The sequence below is a fragment of the Microcaecilia unicolor genome, chromosome 3 (genome assembly GCF_901765095.1).
Source record: "Microcaecilia unicolor chromosome 3, aMicUni1.1, whole genome shotgun sequence".
NCBI lineage: Eukaryota > Metazoa > Chordata > Amphibia > Gymnophiona > Siphonopidae > Microcaecilia > Microcaecilia unicolor.
In genome coordinates, this window is record NC_044033.1 from 293,587,069 (window position 1) to 293,603,864 (window position 16,796).

The window sequence follows — 16,796 nt, forward strand, 5'->3', positions numbered from 1 at the left end:
TCTGTGGTAATATAGTGGCTGAATTGTTTCTCAAGAATCAATCAGAGTGGGAAAATGCCTGAAAAATGGAACAGTTGGCAAACCACGATGGTAGGATTCCCAAGCTCAAATATGTGCCTGACACTTAGGGATCAATATTCAAAAGTCTGCTGAGCAGCAAATATAGGGTCCAAAAGGAAATCCACAAAAATGGAGAACTCTGTGATCCCACGAGGATACACAAGACAACAGGTAAAAGTGGGAGACAGACCACGGATTCCAGAGGCAAAAGAAACAATTCCAAATTATAAACGTTTATTGATAAAAGACTTGACACAACGCTGTGTTTCAGCTGCAAGGCCTGCTTCAGGAGTCTTGACAAAGACCTTTAGAGATAAAGATGTTTGTTCTCTATACTATTTTTACCAGACTAGAAGGCTAGCATTTCTTTATCTCCAACAGTCTTTGTCAAGACCACCTTTTATCTGACCCTTTTGAAAGTGCTTCATATCTGAAATCCTGAACTATATTCTACAAGAAGTAAAACTCCTGAAGCAGGCCTTGTGGCCGAAACACAGCGTTGTGTTGGGTCTTTTATCAATAAACATTTATAATGTGGAATTGTCTCTTTGGCCTCTGGATTCTGTGGTCTATCTCCCACTTTTACCTGTTGTCTTGAGCAGCAAATATAAACAGTGGGGTTGATATTCAAAGCAATTTAACTGGCCAGAAACAGCTTCTGGACAGTTAAATTGCTTGCTCAGGTCTAGCCAGTCATTTTCACCTGTACTTAATTGGTTAGTGCTGCTGAAAATGTCTGGTTAGTGCCTAAAGCAAAACTGGCTAATTTGGTGGCATTCTGGGAGCAGAGTTGGCACGTGGCTGGTGAAGTGCTGATGTTCAGAACTTAACTGGCCAAAGTTATCACATAAATAGGACTGCATAAAATTCAGCCCTATCTTTATGTGGTGCCCCATAACTGGTTAAATGCTAAATATCAGTGCCCCATAGCTGGTTCTGTAAATCTGGACTTAGCTTGGCACTGAATTTCCGGGCATAATGCTGGTGCCGGTCAGCAAAACGTTGAATGTCGCTTACTGAATATCGACCCTAGTATTTACAGTTGGCTATTTATAGGAAAACTTTCATCTAACAGGCTAGGCAGGGCTGTCACAAGAGATGGGTAAGAAGGGCAATAGCCCTGGGAGGCACCACAATACCTTTTTGAGTCAGTCTGTGAGTATGCGAGCATATGAGCCCAAAAAGATGGGGTGTTGGAAGCAATCTTTGCCCTGGACATTGCTTTCTCCAGCAATTGCCCTGGTTGCAGCTGAAAATTCACCTAAATCCACTTAGCTGACTCTAATATAGTATAACTGGCTATATTGCTATTGAGTGGTTTATGGAAAATTCATCCAGTATGGCTAGAGGATATATGGGCCTGATTTTCAGCCCAAAAGCAAATAGTGATTTTATAGGCGCTGACTATTGTGGCCAGACTTTGACCTGGATATTCAAAGTTGGGCATAGGCTAGGCATTGGCAGTGAATATGTGGGTCTTACCTGGCTGCTGCAAGTTATCTGGGTGTCATCTGATTTTCAGCCCAGTGCATGGATACCTAGCCTTTTTGCTGTCCTAACTTCTTCTGAGCACTTACCCAGTTAAAAGGCCGAAAATCAGTGTTAACTGTGTAAATGCCAACTCTGCCCTTGGATTTCCATGGCGATATCCCCAGTAGTGCTGTCCAATTTGCGATTTGAATCAATTCATCGATCCATTTTTGGCAAATCGATTCGAATTGATTTGTTTCTTTAAAAAAACAAATTTTTAAAAACTCATTATTAGCCATTTCCTCTGCCACCAGCCACCTTCCCGCCTTCCTCTGCATCTTCTGTCTTCACGCAGGATGCGTGTCCTGCCTACATCCATGCCACCACGTTTCCCACCTTCCCCTGCGGCGCCCCTCCTAAAACCCGATGGCTGTCTAAACATTCCCCAAGCCTAAAAGACACACTCTGCTGGAGGGAAGATTGCAGTTCCGTCTTGAATCGAAAAACCAATTTTCTTGAAAGAATTTAATCGTACCAAATCAAAAAAGTTTTGACTGAGTCGGACACCACAACTTCCCAGATTTTCAGTGGCACTATCCAGGTATGCACCACTGAAAACTGGGGGATCACCCAGTCAGTGTGATTAAATTGTTTTTTATATTGGACCCATCCTGTCTAGCTCCGGATGTTAGGTGGGTGAGTCCAAATTGGCTCTGGGGCCCCCAGTTTGGCTGGCTTGAGTCCACAACCCCGCCAGCTGATGCGTTTGTCCCACCCACGCTGGTCTTGCTGCATTGTCTACCCTGCTCTTCTCAGTTGCGCCGTGCTCACTCACTTTAGTGAAACTGAGCATGCGTGGCACTTCCTTAATGGGTCCCTGTTTGATGTGCTGTTATGAACATCATATAAAGATACATTTTTTTTGTTTTATTTGACACTGTGATATACTAAATTGAATGTGCAATGATTGTATGACAAAAGTGTGGACAAGCAAGTGACCTGTTTGGTCTGTGATGGTCCAACAATATTTATGAGCAGATTTAACACTGACTACATTTTTTTTGTGATGTGGTTCTATGAAATTATTCTACAATTTATTTTCTTTTTCCTTCAGAGTGTGGTTTAATTTTGTTATCCTCGCTTGTAATTGAAACTCTGTTATTAATGCATCTCCTGCTGCAGATGGAAGGGGGGGGGGGGCTGCTGAACAGGAATTCTTGGCTCCCTAGCGGGAATGCAAGAGATGACTGCATGAAAGTGGGAGTCTCCCGCTAAAAGTGGGAGACTTGTCAGGTCTGCACCTATCCCCTTCCAATCCTTTCCCCAACCCCTAATCCACATATCCTTCATCTACTAAACCAAAAACCAATGTCTTTTGGACATCTTCTTCACCCCCAAGCCAAGTTGGTTTAGCTGGCTAACTTTCATCTTCCAACACGATTCCAACTCCAGGACTGCTCAAAATTTGAATACATCTATTTACCTGCTCAGCACTGATAGATTTTCAATTCCATCTAGTTCCCTAATTCTACAATTAGGTACCTAAATCTCTTTGAAAATCTACCTTACAGTTATAGGTGCCAGCTCTGTACTGAGCACCAACAATACTGGGTAACCTCTTTCACTGTGTCCAGGGAGAAGTAATTGGTATTGCTTTCAGTACCCTCAATGATTTGGAAAAGTTGGTTTCCACGCTCATGGTCTTACTTTTATGTCCTTGTTTTCTGATTGGTGCAGGGAGAAACAACCAGGAACAAAGAAGAAAAAGGCTACGTGCCACCAGTCTCGAGAGGCCTAAGCCTCTCTTCCTCACCTTCTGTTGTTAAAGGCTCCCTTGGAATCCTCTGTCCTCATCTTCATCCTGACACAATGCCCTTTCTCCAGGAAACCCACCTGCACTGGTCACCATGAGATGATTGAAACCCTGCAGTCAAACCTTGTGGCAGAGAAAGAGGGAGCTGAAACTGCACACATCAGCAAGAAGCATTTGAAGGAAGAAGGCCCAGCTGAGGACCTTTCTGGATGGTACAGTGTGTTGCTACTGCCATGGCAACCAACAAAGACAGGCTGTGCTCGACCGGGGCCCAGCTAGGCCACATGAATGGATTCCCCAGTGGCATGTACCCCTTCCCCTTTCCTAGCAGTATGAGAGGCTCACCACCATTTGAGGTGCTGACCAATGGAGGGTACTTCCGAAGCTTCCCCAGTGACCTGCCGAAAGAGATGGCATCCTTGTGTGAGTACCATATTCTGGCATGTTTATATTTCACTTTCTTACCCATTCCAGAGTTGATGGAAGCTGGTGCCAAGATCTAGCCTGAAGTGATCCAGTTTGCAGCTGGTCACTTTAGGCCAGCCCTAACCTTGTTACTCTGGCTCATATTCATGCATTTTGCTACATGCAGTGCTGACTTCCAGTAGAGGAAGAAAGGACTACAGATACCACAGTGCATTGGGACTGAAACTGGATCTTGACCAGTTGGCTTGGCATCTTTGTTGATTTTATATTCCAATGGAAACTTCTACATGTCAAATTCTATTATGTGTAACATATCCAAAAATGCAAATTAATTTTAATGTATTTCAATGGCAGGGCAATAGCACACATTCATAGTGAATGTTATCTGGACACAATATATTTTGTTCAAGTTTTATTAAAGATTTTAAGACAGTACAGCACAAATAAATAGTATATGACATATGTTTGGTCTTGAATACAGAAAAAGATATTATGATGCTCATTTTCAAAGCACTTAGACTTACAAAGTTCCATAGGCTACTATGAGCCCCATAGTAACATATGTAACTTTGTAAGTCTATGTGCTTTGAAAATGAGGCTATCAGGTTTATTTTCTAAAGGGATCGCCGACGATCTTCTGACACAAATCGGGAGATCATCAGCGATCTCCTGATCCCGGTCAAATCGGTATTATCGAAAGCCGATTTTGGCCGGCTTCAACTGCTGTTTCGTCGCGGCGCCAGCCAACCTTCAAGGGGGCGTGTTAATAGGATAGCAAAGGCAGGACGGAGCGGGGCGGGGGTACGAGATGGCCGGCTTCGCCTTATAATGGAAAAAAAGAGGCCGGCTCGAACGAGCATTTCGCCAGCCGGACTTGGTCCATTTATTTTTAGGACCAAGTTTGGAAAAAGTGCCCCAACTGACCAGATAACCACTGGAGGGAAGCAGGGATCACCTCCCCTTATTCCCCCAGTGGTCACCAACCCCCTCCCACCCAAATAAAATAAATAAATAAAACTTTTTTTGCCAGCCTGTATGCCAGCCTGAAATGTCATGCCCCCCTTCACCCCTTAGGGCTATAGTAATGGTGTAGAGTTGTGGCGAGTGGGTTTTGGGGGGGGATTTGGGGTCTCAGCACACAAGGTAAGGGTCCTATGCACCTGGAAGCTATTTTTGGGTTTTTTTTTTAATTTTTTTAAGTGCCCCCTAGGGTGCCTGGTTTGTGTCCTGGCATGTGAGGGTGGCCAGTGCACTACAAATGCTGGCTCCTCCCACAGCCAAATGCCTTGCATTTAGCCGGGTTTGAGATGGCCGGGCCTGGTTTCCATTATGGCTGAAAAACGAAGCCAGCCATCTCATATAAACCCGGCGATCCTTCTCTAAACCCGGCGAACGATTTGGCCAGCGCCAAGCGTATTTTGAAAATACACTTGGCTCCGCCCGCTTACGGCGCTGGCCCCGAAGATGGCTGGGCATCGATTTGGCTGGCGCCATTCGATTATGCCCCTCCATATCTACTATAAAAATTTCTCAACAGGTAGTCTGGATTACATGTGGAAATAACCTCACCACCTTCAGTCTTCCAGCCCACCCTTTACATTCCTAACAAACCATATAGAACTAGGTGGTTCGATCATTATACACAAAAATGATAGGTTTAGATTAATAGTCTCCTCCTTGCACACAGTCTGCTATGCAAGTTATGCCAGTCTTCAGAAGGTCTCCATACAAAACAGAATACTTTGTCTATCTATCCTCATCACTGTAGCTTCTTCATTGAAAAGACAATCCAGAGATCTGAGAACATGTCTTTTTTTTTTTTGTTACATTTGTACCCTGTGCTTTCCCACTCATGGCAGGCTCAATGCGGCTTACATATTATATATAGGTATTTATTTGTACCTGGGGCAATGGAGGGTTAAGTGACTTGCCCAGAGTCACAAGGAGCTGCCTGTGCCTGAAGTGGGAATTGAACTCAGTTCCTCAGGACCAGAGTCCACCACCCTAACCACTAGGCCACTCCTCCACTCTTCTAGGTCTGGGCCTGTTTCTCCACCCCCCCCCCCCCACACACACACACATACATATAGTAACATAGTAAATGACAGCAGATAAAGACCTGAACGGTCCATCCAGTCTGCCCAACACACACATTTAATGGCTAACTCACATTGGGCACCCACTAAATCAGGCCTTCTCAACCCAATCCTTGGGGCACACCAAGTCCCATAAGGTTTTCAGGATATCCATAATGAATATGCATGAGATAGATCAGCATACCAAGGAGGAAGTGCATGCCAATCTATCTCATAGGTCCCAAATTTGTAGCAGACCACATGAAATTCCCAACTTTCCCCAATAACTAGGCAGTTACAGTATACATATCATTGTTACAGCATTCCATATTGGCAGCAGCGAGATGTATCATTGCCCACATAGACTTGATTCAAGCTATAAGGTACCATCTATAATGAATCTCATAACTGCTTTCCATCAAATACATAAACATATTGAGGTTTTGCAATGAATTGGCTATAATTTTAAACCAGTCATCCTTCTCCATGAGTACTCTGGTTCTGTTTCTTTTTCCCAAGCAATGCAACAGTTTGGTTTATTCTCTAGATGTGCGTTAAGTATCTTATAGAATTCAGGTATAAGGCCACATGATTTTGAGCTATTTTTACACAAACCTTCAAATACAGTCTTTTTTGTCTATTTACCAAAAAATTAAATACCTTTTGTTGTGAACAGTATTTAATTTGGATCATGGGCATAGCCAGAAATCCATTTTTGGGAGTTTGCAAAGATGGATTGAGGGGGGCCAATATTCTCTCCCCCTTCCCCTTCCCCCTCGCCCTGCTGCTACTGCAATAAAATATTACCTTTCCTGGTGGGGATGCCAAGACCCAACAGCCGAAGACATCTCCTGCCTGAGTCGCGCCTGTGCCAAATGAGTAGCACTTAATTCAGCAGGAGCACTTCAGCCACTAATGATGACTCTCCCATGCATGCATAGTTCAGGTCTAACTGAGCATGCGCAGGAGAGCCAACATTAACGGCCGAAGCTCACCTGCTGGATTAAGTGCTGCTTGTTCTGCACAGGCGCGACTCAGGCAGGGCACGTTTTTGGCTGGTGGGGCTTGGGGTCCCTGCCAGCCATGAAAACAGAGGGGACCAGAGCCAAAGGTGAGGGACCAGGCCCCTGAGACCCCCTGTAGCTACGCCACTGATTTGGATGTTTCCGTAGATATATTCCAAGGGAATTTGAAAGCTGGTTTGTAGCTTTGCAGATGTAGTTATGACTCCAGAGCTGCCAAACTATCCTGTTCCAAGAGAGAGATTTTAAGTCAGTGCTGGTTTTCTACAAAATCCAATACTGGTGCTCTATATGACTGGCAGGGGAGTTTGATACTTAGCCCATCCTCCCAGCCACGCTCAGAATGGGTTACAAAAAACACACATAATAAAAAAAAAAAACCCATCAGAATAAAAATTAGTACAAGTCCTACAAAATGATTTTCAAATAAAAAAGAAAATCAGAAAAAAAAACCAAAATGATTTTCAAAAGCACTTACACAGTCAGCACTGATTACTTTTTTAAAATAATTTGATGAGCAGTCAAAAATTATCCATATAAAATTAGGATGGGTCAGAGTTATAACTGTCCAGACAGCAGTGATAATTGAGCCACTATCTGGATAAATGTATGTGATTAGGGAAACTGCATGAATGGCAGTCTAATTTATTTACTGGGATTTATTAACCACCTTTTAAAAGATTCACCCAAGGCGGTGTATAGTAGGTTCAGTTTAATATAAAACTTACAATTTTCTTAGCAGCATAATAGTAAAAATTACCAAATATAAACATAAGTACAATAAATGAGGTAAACCTGAAAACAGTAAAATTGAAACCTATTAATAAGACTACCATGGAACACATTCAACAGCACTAAAATTCAAATAACAGAGATGTAATACGCTGTCAGCATAATACTAATGAAACACCTAATAAGCACAAATTAGAACATTCAAATAACATAGCTGTGATGCTAATGCTTTTTTTTACAATACAGCATAGATGGGTGGTACCGAGTCAGTTGGGATAAATAGAAGGGTAGCTAAACTCAAGGCAAGTTCTTTGTACAGTTAAACAATATATAAGGAATTGATCTAAGTTACAGTGTGTGTTGCAAGCTAGGCCAGGTGCAGAATGAGTGTGTAGTCAGTCACCCTATGTATTAAAGGCTTGGGAGAAGAGCCTCTGGGTGGAGCTTGGGTGTGGCTTGGGCACAGTTTAGGTATGGTTCAGGCGTTACTAAAAGCTGCACTTGTATTCCCCATTTTACAAAGGGAATATACAGTGGGGGAAATAAGTATTTGATCCCTTGCTGATTTTGTAAGTTTGCCCACTGACAAAGACATGAGCAGCCCATAATTGAAGGGTAGGTTATTGGTAACAGTGAGAGATAGCACATCACAAATTAAATCCGGAAAATCACATTGTGGAAAGTATATGAATTTATTTGCATTCTGCAGAGGGAAATAAGTATTTGATCCCCCACCAACCAGTAAGAGATCTGGCCCCTACAGACCAGGTAGATGCTCCAAATCAACTCGTTACCTGCATGACAGACAGCTGTCGGCAATGGTCACCTGTATGAAAGACACCTGTCCACAGACTCAGTGAATCAGTCAGACTCTAACCTCTACAAAATGGCCAAGAGCAAGGAGCTGTCTAAGGATGTCAGGGACAAGATCATACACCTGCACAAGGCTGGAATGGGCTACAAAACCATCAGTAAGACGCTGGGCGAGAAGGAGACAACTGTTGGTGCCATAGTAAGAAAATGGAAGAAGTACAAAATGACTGTCAATCGACAAAGATCTGGGGCTCCACGCAAAATCTCACCTCGTGGGGTATCCTTGATCATGAGGAAGGTTAGAAATCAGCCTACAACTACAAGGGGGGAACTTGTCAATGATCTCAAGGCAGCTGGGACCACTGTCACCACGAAAACCATTGGTAACACATTACGACATAACGGATTGCAATCCTGCAGTGCCCGCAAGGTCCCCCTGCTCCGGAAGGCACATGTGACGGCCCGTCTGAAGTTTGCCAGTGAACACCTGGATGATGCCGAGAGTGATTGGGAGAAGGTGCTGTGGTCAGATGAGACAAAAATTGAGCTCTTTGGCATGAACTCAACTCGCCGTGTTTGGAGGAAGAGAAATGCTGCCTATGACCCAAAGAACACCGACCCCACTGTCAAGCATGGAGGTGGAAATGTTATGTTTTGGGGGTGTTTCTCTGCTAAGGGCACAGGACTACTTCACCGCATCAATGGGAGAATGGATGGGGCCATGTACCGTACAATTCTGAGTGACAACCTCCTTCCCTCCGCCAGGGCCTTAAAAATGGGTCGTGGCTGGGTCTTCCAGCACGACAATGACCCAAAACATACAGCCAAGGCAACAAAGGAGTGGCTCAGGAAGAAGCACATTAGGGTCATGGAGTGGCCTAGCCAGTCACCAGACCTTAATCCCATTGAAAACTTATGGAGGGAGCTGAAGCTGCGAGTTGCCAAGCGACAGCCCAGAACTCTTAATGATTTAGAGATGATCTGCAAAGAGGAGTGGACCAAAATTCCTCCTGACATGTGTGCAAACCTCATCATCAACTACAGAAGACGTCTGACCGCTGTGCTTGCCAACAAGGGTTTTGCCACCAAGTATTAGGTCTTGTTTGCCAGAGGGATTAAATACTTATTTCCCTCTGCAGAATGCAAATAAATTCATATACTTTCCACAATGTGATTTTCCGGATTTAATTTGTGATGTGCTATCTCTCACTGTTACCAATAACCTACCCTTCAATTATGGGCTGCTCATGTCTTTGTCAGTGGGCAAACTTACAAAATCAGCAAGGGATCAAATACTTATTTCCCCCACTGTATGCATATGGGGGAAAATGTCCATGTTAGGATTTGCACCAGCTCAGACGCAATGCAAGAGTTTTTAAAAAAGTGCTAATTTTGGCCATGGCATTTACACAATGGATTAAGATCTGCCATTTATAAGTTTACAGTTTCATTAAATGATATTTCTTTGGGTTGACCTTTGATCTTTAGCCCTGAGAATAGGAAGTTTTGTCTGTCTATATTGATTTTAAGGTTGAATGAGAGGTCTTGACCGAATGCGGTTTAGGTCTTTTCTATTAATTGATGGAGTTCTTGTCTATCTTATTTTATTTGGTTTAAGCTTTGTTAACCACTCTGATCTGGAAAGGTGAGCAGTATATTTTTAAATCGATAAAGATTTGCCTTAATACCATGTAGTTTATTTCTTCCTAAGAAATTAAACCAAGTTAAAATTGCAGCCTCGGTACTTAATTGCCACACTTACACATGGAAGTTTGTAAATGAGGCAGCCGCATGTGGATGAAATCGCCCCTTCCATTTGTATATGCTGACACCTCTATGTGGAAATGTTCAGGTCCTTACCGTTCCTTTTTTCAATGTTTATATTTGTATAATGGCTGCTCCCGCTGCATGTGACGACAAATATACCTGCACTCTTAGAAGAGGCTCTGCATCAGTAGATCTGCTTCTAAAATACCACAGAAGGAACCACGTCCTGACCTGGATGTCTCAATTCTGACCTCTGCATTCTACGTAAAATGGGACTCAATATATTTCATATCCTGGCTTTATTAGTGCAGGGAGCAAATGGTGATACAGGGTACCCTTCATAGATATAGTAACCACATGTAGTATTTTAGCAGTTTGCTCCTAAGGATATGTTGCTTGATATGCATCATCTGCTCTCAATTGTGTGGCCAAATAGTATTTTTTGAAATTGGGGACAATCAAGCCTACTACCACCTTAGACTGATACAAGATCACTTTTGATAAATGCTGTGGCCTGAATTTGGGCAACAGTGGAATAATGACAACATAAGCCCTTGAGTTGTCTAGAGTTACCAGATGTTTCCATGTCACTGAGACACCTTTGGCTTTACCCCTTTGAGCTTATGAATTTATAGTTTTAATTTCTCCAAGAAAGGGAGGACCACAAGCCCCTAAATGCAATGTGGGAAAGCTAGGACTGTCTCAGCCAGATGACATGGAGTTTGATGACAGTCTTACGCTACACACATATACAGCTTTTTCTTAAAGATATCAGATCCAGTGGTGACAGCCTCCACTCACAGGCTGCAACAGTTTTCTGCATGCTTTTAAACTTCTGCTCTCTTCCTGACTGACATTTTTGCAGAGACCTTACACACACACATATACATCTGTACTGTAGGAGCTCTGAGCTTCATGGCGCTCTGCCATTACTGCAGGGCTTGGCGGGCTGAGGCTAGGCCGCCACTCCCTGCCAAGAAAGGATAAGGGGAAGGGGAACCAAGCCTGCCTTTCATATACATATTGGGACTTGCAAAGAGGCGTCCTGACGCTGAAGATCTGTCACTCATTAGGTGCTTATCTACTTCTCTTGTTGCCACTCCTCTCTATTCAGCCTTCCTCCTCCTATAAGCTTTAACCCTGAGTCTACCACCCTATGTTTCACCACCACCACCACATAAACAGGAGCCTTCACTCTAACCTTCAATAGAGAGAGGGTTGGGGGAGTGATCTAAGGAATGAGGGAGAAATAGGGGCCTTTAATGGGAGAGAGTGGAAAAGAAGGTAGACAGCAGTTTAGGGACCATTTGGTGGATTAGCACAAGAGCTTTTGGGCCAGTTTTTTAGTCCGTCATACTCAGATTGGAATCGAGCAGTTGGGCCAGTGGACATGTTTGAGGATGGCCTGAGTGAATGTAACATGACATATGTTATCTTTAAGGAAGGAGGAGGAGCCTATTATTCTGAACAGCATCCACCTCTGATCTGGAGTTCCACTCCGAAACTGGTGATTCAGAAGTCCATCTCTGGAGTTAGGGGACCAGTGTTCTCAGTGTCCAAAGGTGCCAGGATGGGGAAGCCTTAATGAGACTTGATTTATCATGGAAGGGGGAACTGAGGTGCTAGTGGACAGTTTGAGTGCCTGAGGCATTCACACATATACACAAATTAGTCCAACACATACAGTTACATACATTTCTCACATACTTCTTCTGTGCATATGCATAACACTGGCATCTCTACACCAGCTGCATGTATTCACCACACCTCTATTAGACAGAGATCTTACTTGGCATTATCATTGAGGGTTTGTTTATATTGATGCCTGTAATGACATGTACAACGCCCCAAGGTCACAGGAACCCAGAATGGGCCTGAGTGCATAGCTAGAAGAGGTGTCCCTTTTTGTTCATAGAAAAGAAGAGGAGTGGGGGAAAGTAGGCTCTTTCCAAACAAAGGAGAAGACGTATAATTAGATAACAAAATATATATTTATTATAAACAGGTTCATAAGCATGAGATGTTGCAATTTGTGAGGGAAAAGGTCTTCTCCTGCTTTCTATCCTTGGCTCCCTTCCAAATGGCCTTTGTGAGAAGCATATGCTGAGATTACATACGTGCAGAGACACACGGATATGTGCTGACACATACATACATAACAGGTGCACCCAGACCTGCAGGGAGTTGCACTGCCTTTTTGTTTAATCAATTATATATCGTTTGTTGTTTTCCTTGTAGTCGCTGCATTAGTGAGAGGCAGAGCTACTTAAGTCCATGACCTCATCATTTTATTTGTGAAATTCGCTGTAGATTCCAGCGGCTTTATTCACACACTCGGTAATGATGCTACCTGTCTGCCAGCTCCAATTATTCCCTCGTAAACTTCAGCTGCTTTCTGATCCTGTCTTAAGTATAATACCTGCATTCTCCATTAAACTCTCCCAAACTCATATCCACCCCGAAAATCTATTGTGCTTTACTACAATGATGTCACACAGCTATCATCACATCCTGCATTTACAGAACATGTGCAGACACTGTTCAGCTATTAGAGGTATATTTAAATTCCTAATGTATGCTTTTGAGAATTTTGTTTTAATTATTTTTGCAGTTTGTTGACAGAGAAAACCTGTTTTCACATGGGTTCTGAAGGCATGGAGCATGAAAGTGCTGAGCCCATGGTGTCACAGAGAAATGGTGAAAGAGTAAGGATTAAAAATGAGACACAGGGAGATGTGGTGGATGACAGTATAGGTCGTCTAGGAGGTTTAAGTCCATAAATATAAAATTATGCTAATGAACACAGCATTTGATAGAGTGTATACAAAGAAGCATGTATATTTAGTGTCATGCACAATAGGGAAAGCCATTTTATAAAGAAATACATAAAAAAAGAGTGACATCATGGGGGGGTTATGGCATCACATTCACCTATAACACAGAATTTTGTTACTTATATATGCAAATGATAGGGATGAGAATCCAGAAAACGTTTGCTTTGTGTCATTTCCTGTGTCAGTAATGGGAATTAATGTTTTATTTTTATAAAAATTTATAAAGTTTATACCCCTGCTAAAACCTAAGCAGCTTACAAATAAAACATATAGAAAACCACGCACAATGATTGTCGCGTCTTCCGCGCCTACCTGTTCTTCTTCGGCCATGGAGGGCGGGAGTCGGCAGCCTGTCCTGTTTCTACTATGGGTGAGCCCTTAGGTTCCCTGAGGCCCCGAGAGACCTCAGAGAACAGCCGTGCACCCCGAATCTTCACCCGCGGCGACCGCCGGTCTCGCCGGGGGGGCGCCGTGGAGGATTTGCGCCGCCCAAGATGGCGGCGCTAGAGTACGGCCCAACGTCTTCCCCGCCTCGGAGTGGGAAGGCTCTGAGGCTCCGCCTCTCCACTCCTGATTGGTGAGACTCGCCCTCGGGGGGGGGGGGGGGGGCGGGAAGGCGCGGGATTTAAATCCCGAAGATGACTGCCGTCGGGACTTCCGGATCGGATGTCAGAGGCCGACACAGTGGATTCCCAGAGCGCTAGCCGCCCTTGCTAGCGGCCCTTCAGAGACTGTGTGACTTCTTCTTTACAGCGCTAGCCGCCCTTGCTAGCGGCCCTTCAGAGACTGTGTGACTTCTTCTTTACAGAGCTAGCCGCCCTTGCTAGCGGCTCTTCAGAGACTGTGTGACTTCTTCTTTACAGCGCTAGCCGCCCTTGCTAGCGGCTCTTCAGAGACTGTGTGACTTCTTCTTTACAGCGCGAGCCGCCCTTGCTAGCGGCTCTTCAGAGACTGTGTGACTTCTTCTTTACAGCGCTAGCCGCCCTTGCTAGCTGCCCGTCAGAGACTGTGTTACTTCCTTCACAGCGTGCTAGCCGCCCTCGCTAGCTGCCCTTCAGGGACTGTGATACCAGAGACTGTGTTGCTGACTACCAACCAGGTCAGCCGTCACCCCGCGGTTCCAGCAGTCCTGCTGGCCGCCTGCAGCTGGGGGCTCAACCCTTGGTGAACGGCGGCCGCCGCGGGTGAAGATTCGGGGTGCACGGCTGTCCTCTGAGGTCTCTCGGGGCCTCAGGGAACCTAAGGGCTCACCCATAGTAGAAACAGGACAATGATTTGTTTTCGTTTGGCTACTTTGTTGTTTTGTGAGTTGCTGATAGTAGTGCACCTCTCTTTGGAAATAGTTGCACTATGTGGAAAGAGGGTGCACTATTTTCACACATACGTGGTAGTTCCAGTATTGGGAAACAGCATGCCCTCTCTTTCTACATAGGATTAGATTTAAAAAATCCGCGCGGAGCGCTATTCTGTAAACAGTAGTAGTAGTATAGACCAACACTTAGAGCCAATTTGCATGCCAAACTTTGGGCACAAGGATTTACACTAACTGAAACCTGGTATAAATCCTGTCACATAAGTTAGGCGCAGATCCCCAGTATTCAGTAATACTGCCTGTGTCTTTAGTGAATGGCGCTGACCTTCCCGTGCCCCTCCCACAGACACACTCCCTTTTCAGCTGCTCACTACAAAATTTGCACACGGATCTTTATAAAATAGTGGTTGCAAATCCAAATTGTTGCCAATTAACACCAAAAATTGTTAACACCCAGTTATTGGTGCTAATTGGCTCATTAGTCAGTTTAGTTGCATGTACATCTCAGAATACTGGGCAATTTTCCACACCGTTTATCAAATCTGGGGGATAGTTTGTACTGTTTCCAAAGGAGCTGATATTCAGACTGCGGGAGATAGCCAGGATGCCTCCTGTGGTTGGCGCTGAGCCCGGATATTCAATGCTGGGCCGTTTCAGGTGACCAGCATTGAGTATCTGGTTTATTTTTGGCCAGTTTAAACATAACCAGCCAAACCAATATTCAGCACTGGCCAGTTAAGTTTAAACTGGCCAAAGATATTCCTGCTATTTCAGTGGCCTAATTTGGCTGCCAAACTTAGCTGGCGATGCGCTGAATATTAGCAGATAGACAGTTATATCGTGCAATATAACCAGTTGTCAACTGTGTGCTAACCAGCAATCAGCAGGAGATACCCAGTGAATTCCCGCTGAATATTGCCAGATAACCAGTTAAGTGTCATTTAAGCTGCTAGGAGCCATTCCTGGCCTGTTAAATGGTTTTAAATATCAGGCGGAAGGAGTGAACTATTATCAGCAAACGATAAAACATGAAATGTGTTTTTTCTGCTTGTTTTCATGAGATGAGATAGGATTTGTTGTTCAGACATTTCCTGTGTTATTGCAAATGACAGCCCATCCCTAGTGAATGGTGCCAATTTACAAGTATAAGTGGTGGATTTTTCTAAATCTGTGTGTCTACAAAGAGCTGATTAACAAACTGTGCTCTGGACTCTTAATTTTGTAACAGAAGGTGGTTTTGAAAGCCAGAGGTAAAACAATCCCCCCCCCCCCCCCCCCCCCCCCCCCCATCAAGCTTGTCTCCAATCCCCTGATCCAGTGGAGAAGTTAGCCAGGGATTATGTGCAAATTTAAGCAAGTGTAAATGCTGAGGGTAACATTTTGTAAGGTATATTAAATACTGTACATCATACAGGCATTCTTTGAAGGATTGCTGAAAGCATGCTTCCTTTAAATCTTTGCAGGGTGGCACATATGCCTTTGCTGTAAGTAGCACTTTTTTTTTTTAAGAAATCACTGTTTATAAGTAGCATCTGCAGATTCACATGTGTCAAACCACTTTCTACACATATTACTGGCACCTAGGTTTCCTAAAATATACTTCATACTGACTTGCCCAGGGTCATATAAGTGGGGGGAAGGGGTCTCAAATTCTTATCCAGGCCTTCTTGTGACTCATACACCAAACCGTGACTAGACCAGTCCTCTAACCGTTCTAAAGGCTACTCTCCAAATCTGTAGCTCATTAGACAGCTCTCTCAGCTTCAAGTTGTGACTTAATATCACACTTGAGGGTATCAAGTTGCTGAGTAAGCATGTGAGTTCTTACACCCTCTTACATTTTAGACTTCAACATTGTTACAATGCAAGAACACCAAAGCTTAGGGAGGGCAGGATAAGGGCAGCACCGTTCAGAAACAAACTTTTAATCGCAGTTGCAGGACGTTGAGCAGGAGACAGTAGAGAGCAAAAGAAGCACAGCAGGAGGATCTTGGTTGTTGCAGGGGACTCGGCCCACTCCGACGTGGGGCCCTAGGGCAAGCTGAGGAGGTACGGGAGCTTGCAGCTGTAGCTGTGCCCTGCATAACACTCTAAACACAGGAAAACTGGAACGTGTCTAAGAACGAAACCTAAAGATAAAAGTGTGGCATAAGCAGAATTTGTAATTGGCCAGGGTGGGGCTGACAGCTCCTCTTAAATCACTTTTGTTCTGCTTGAGTCCTGCTCAGTCCTTCTCCCTCATCTGTGTTTCTCCTTTCCTACTGTTCTCTCATTTTCTTGGTTTAATGCTTTTACTCCCTTGTCCCCAGCCTTGTTTCATTCTGTCTCTTGCTTCTCTCTTGTCCTAATTTTCTATTCCCATGGTTTTCCTCCTCTTGTCTCTGCCAGTCTCTAGTACTTCTTCCCATATCACCCCCGTATCTTTGCAGTTTACTCCTGCAAACCTTGACTGTCACACTTCAGGTGGGGAAG

The 16,796-nt window shown here is 44.1% G+C and overlaps 1 protein-coding gene across 1 annotated transcript in view; it reads left to right on the forward strand.

Annotated features, from left to right (window-relative positions):
- The window catches only part of RARG (retinoic acid receptor gamma), a 364,615-nt gene that overhangs the window by 65,705 nt on the left and 282,114 nt on the right, over positions 1 to 16,796 (forward strand). The window contains exon 2 of the mRNA XM_030198177.1: positions 3,268 to 3,766. Within this exon, the coding sequence (XP_030054037.1) occupies positions 3,553 to 3,766 (214 nt within the window). The 5' untranslated portion in view covers positions 3,268 to 3,552. The remainder of the gene's footprint in view (positions 1 to 3,267; positions 3,767 to 16,796) is intronic.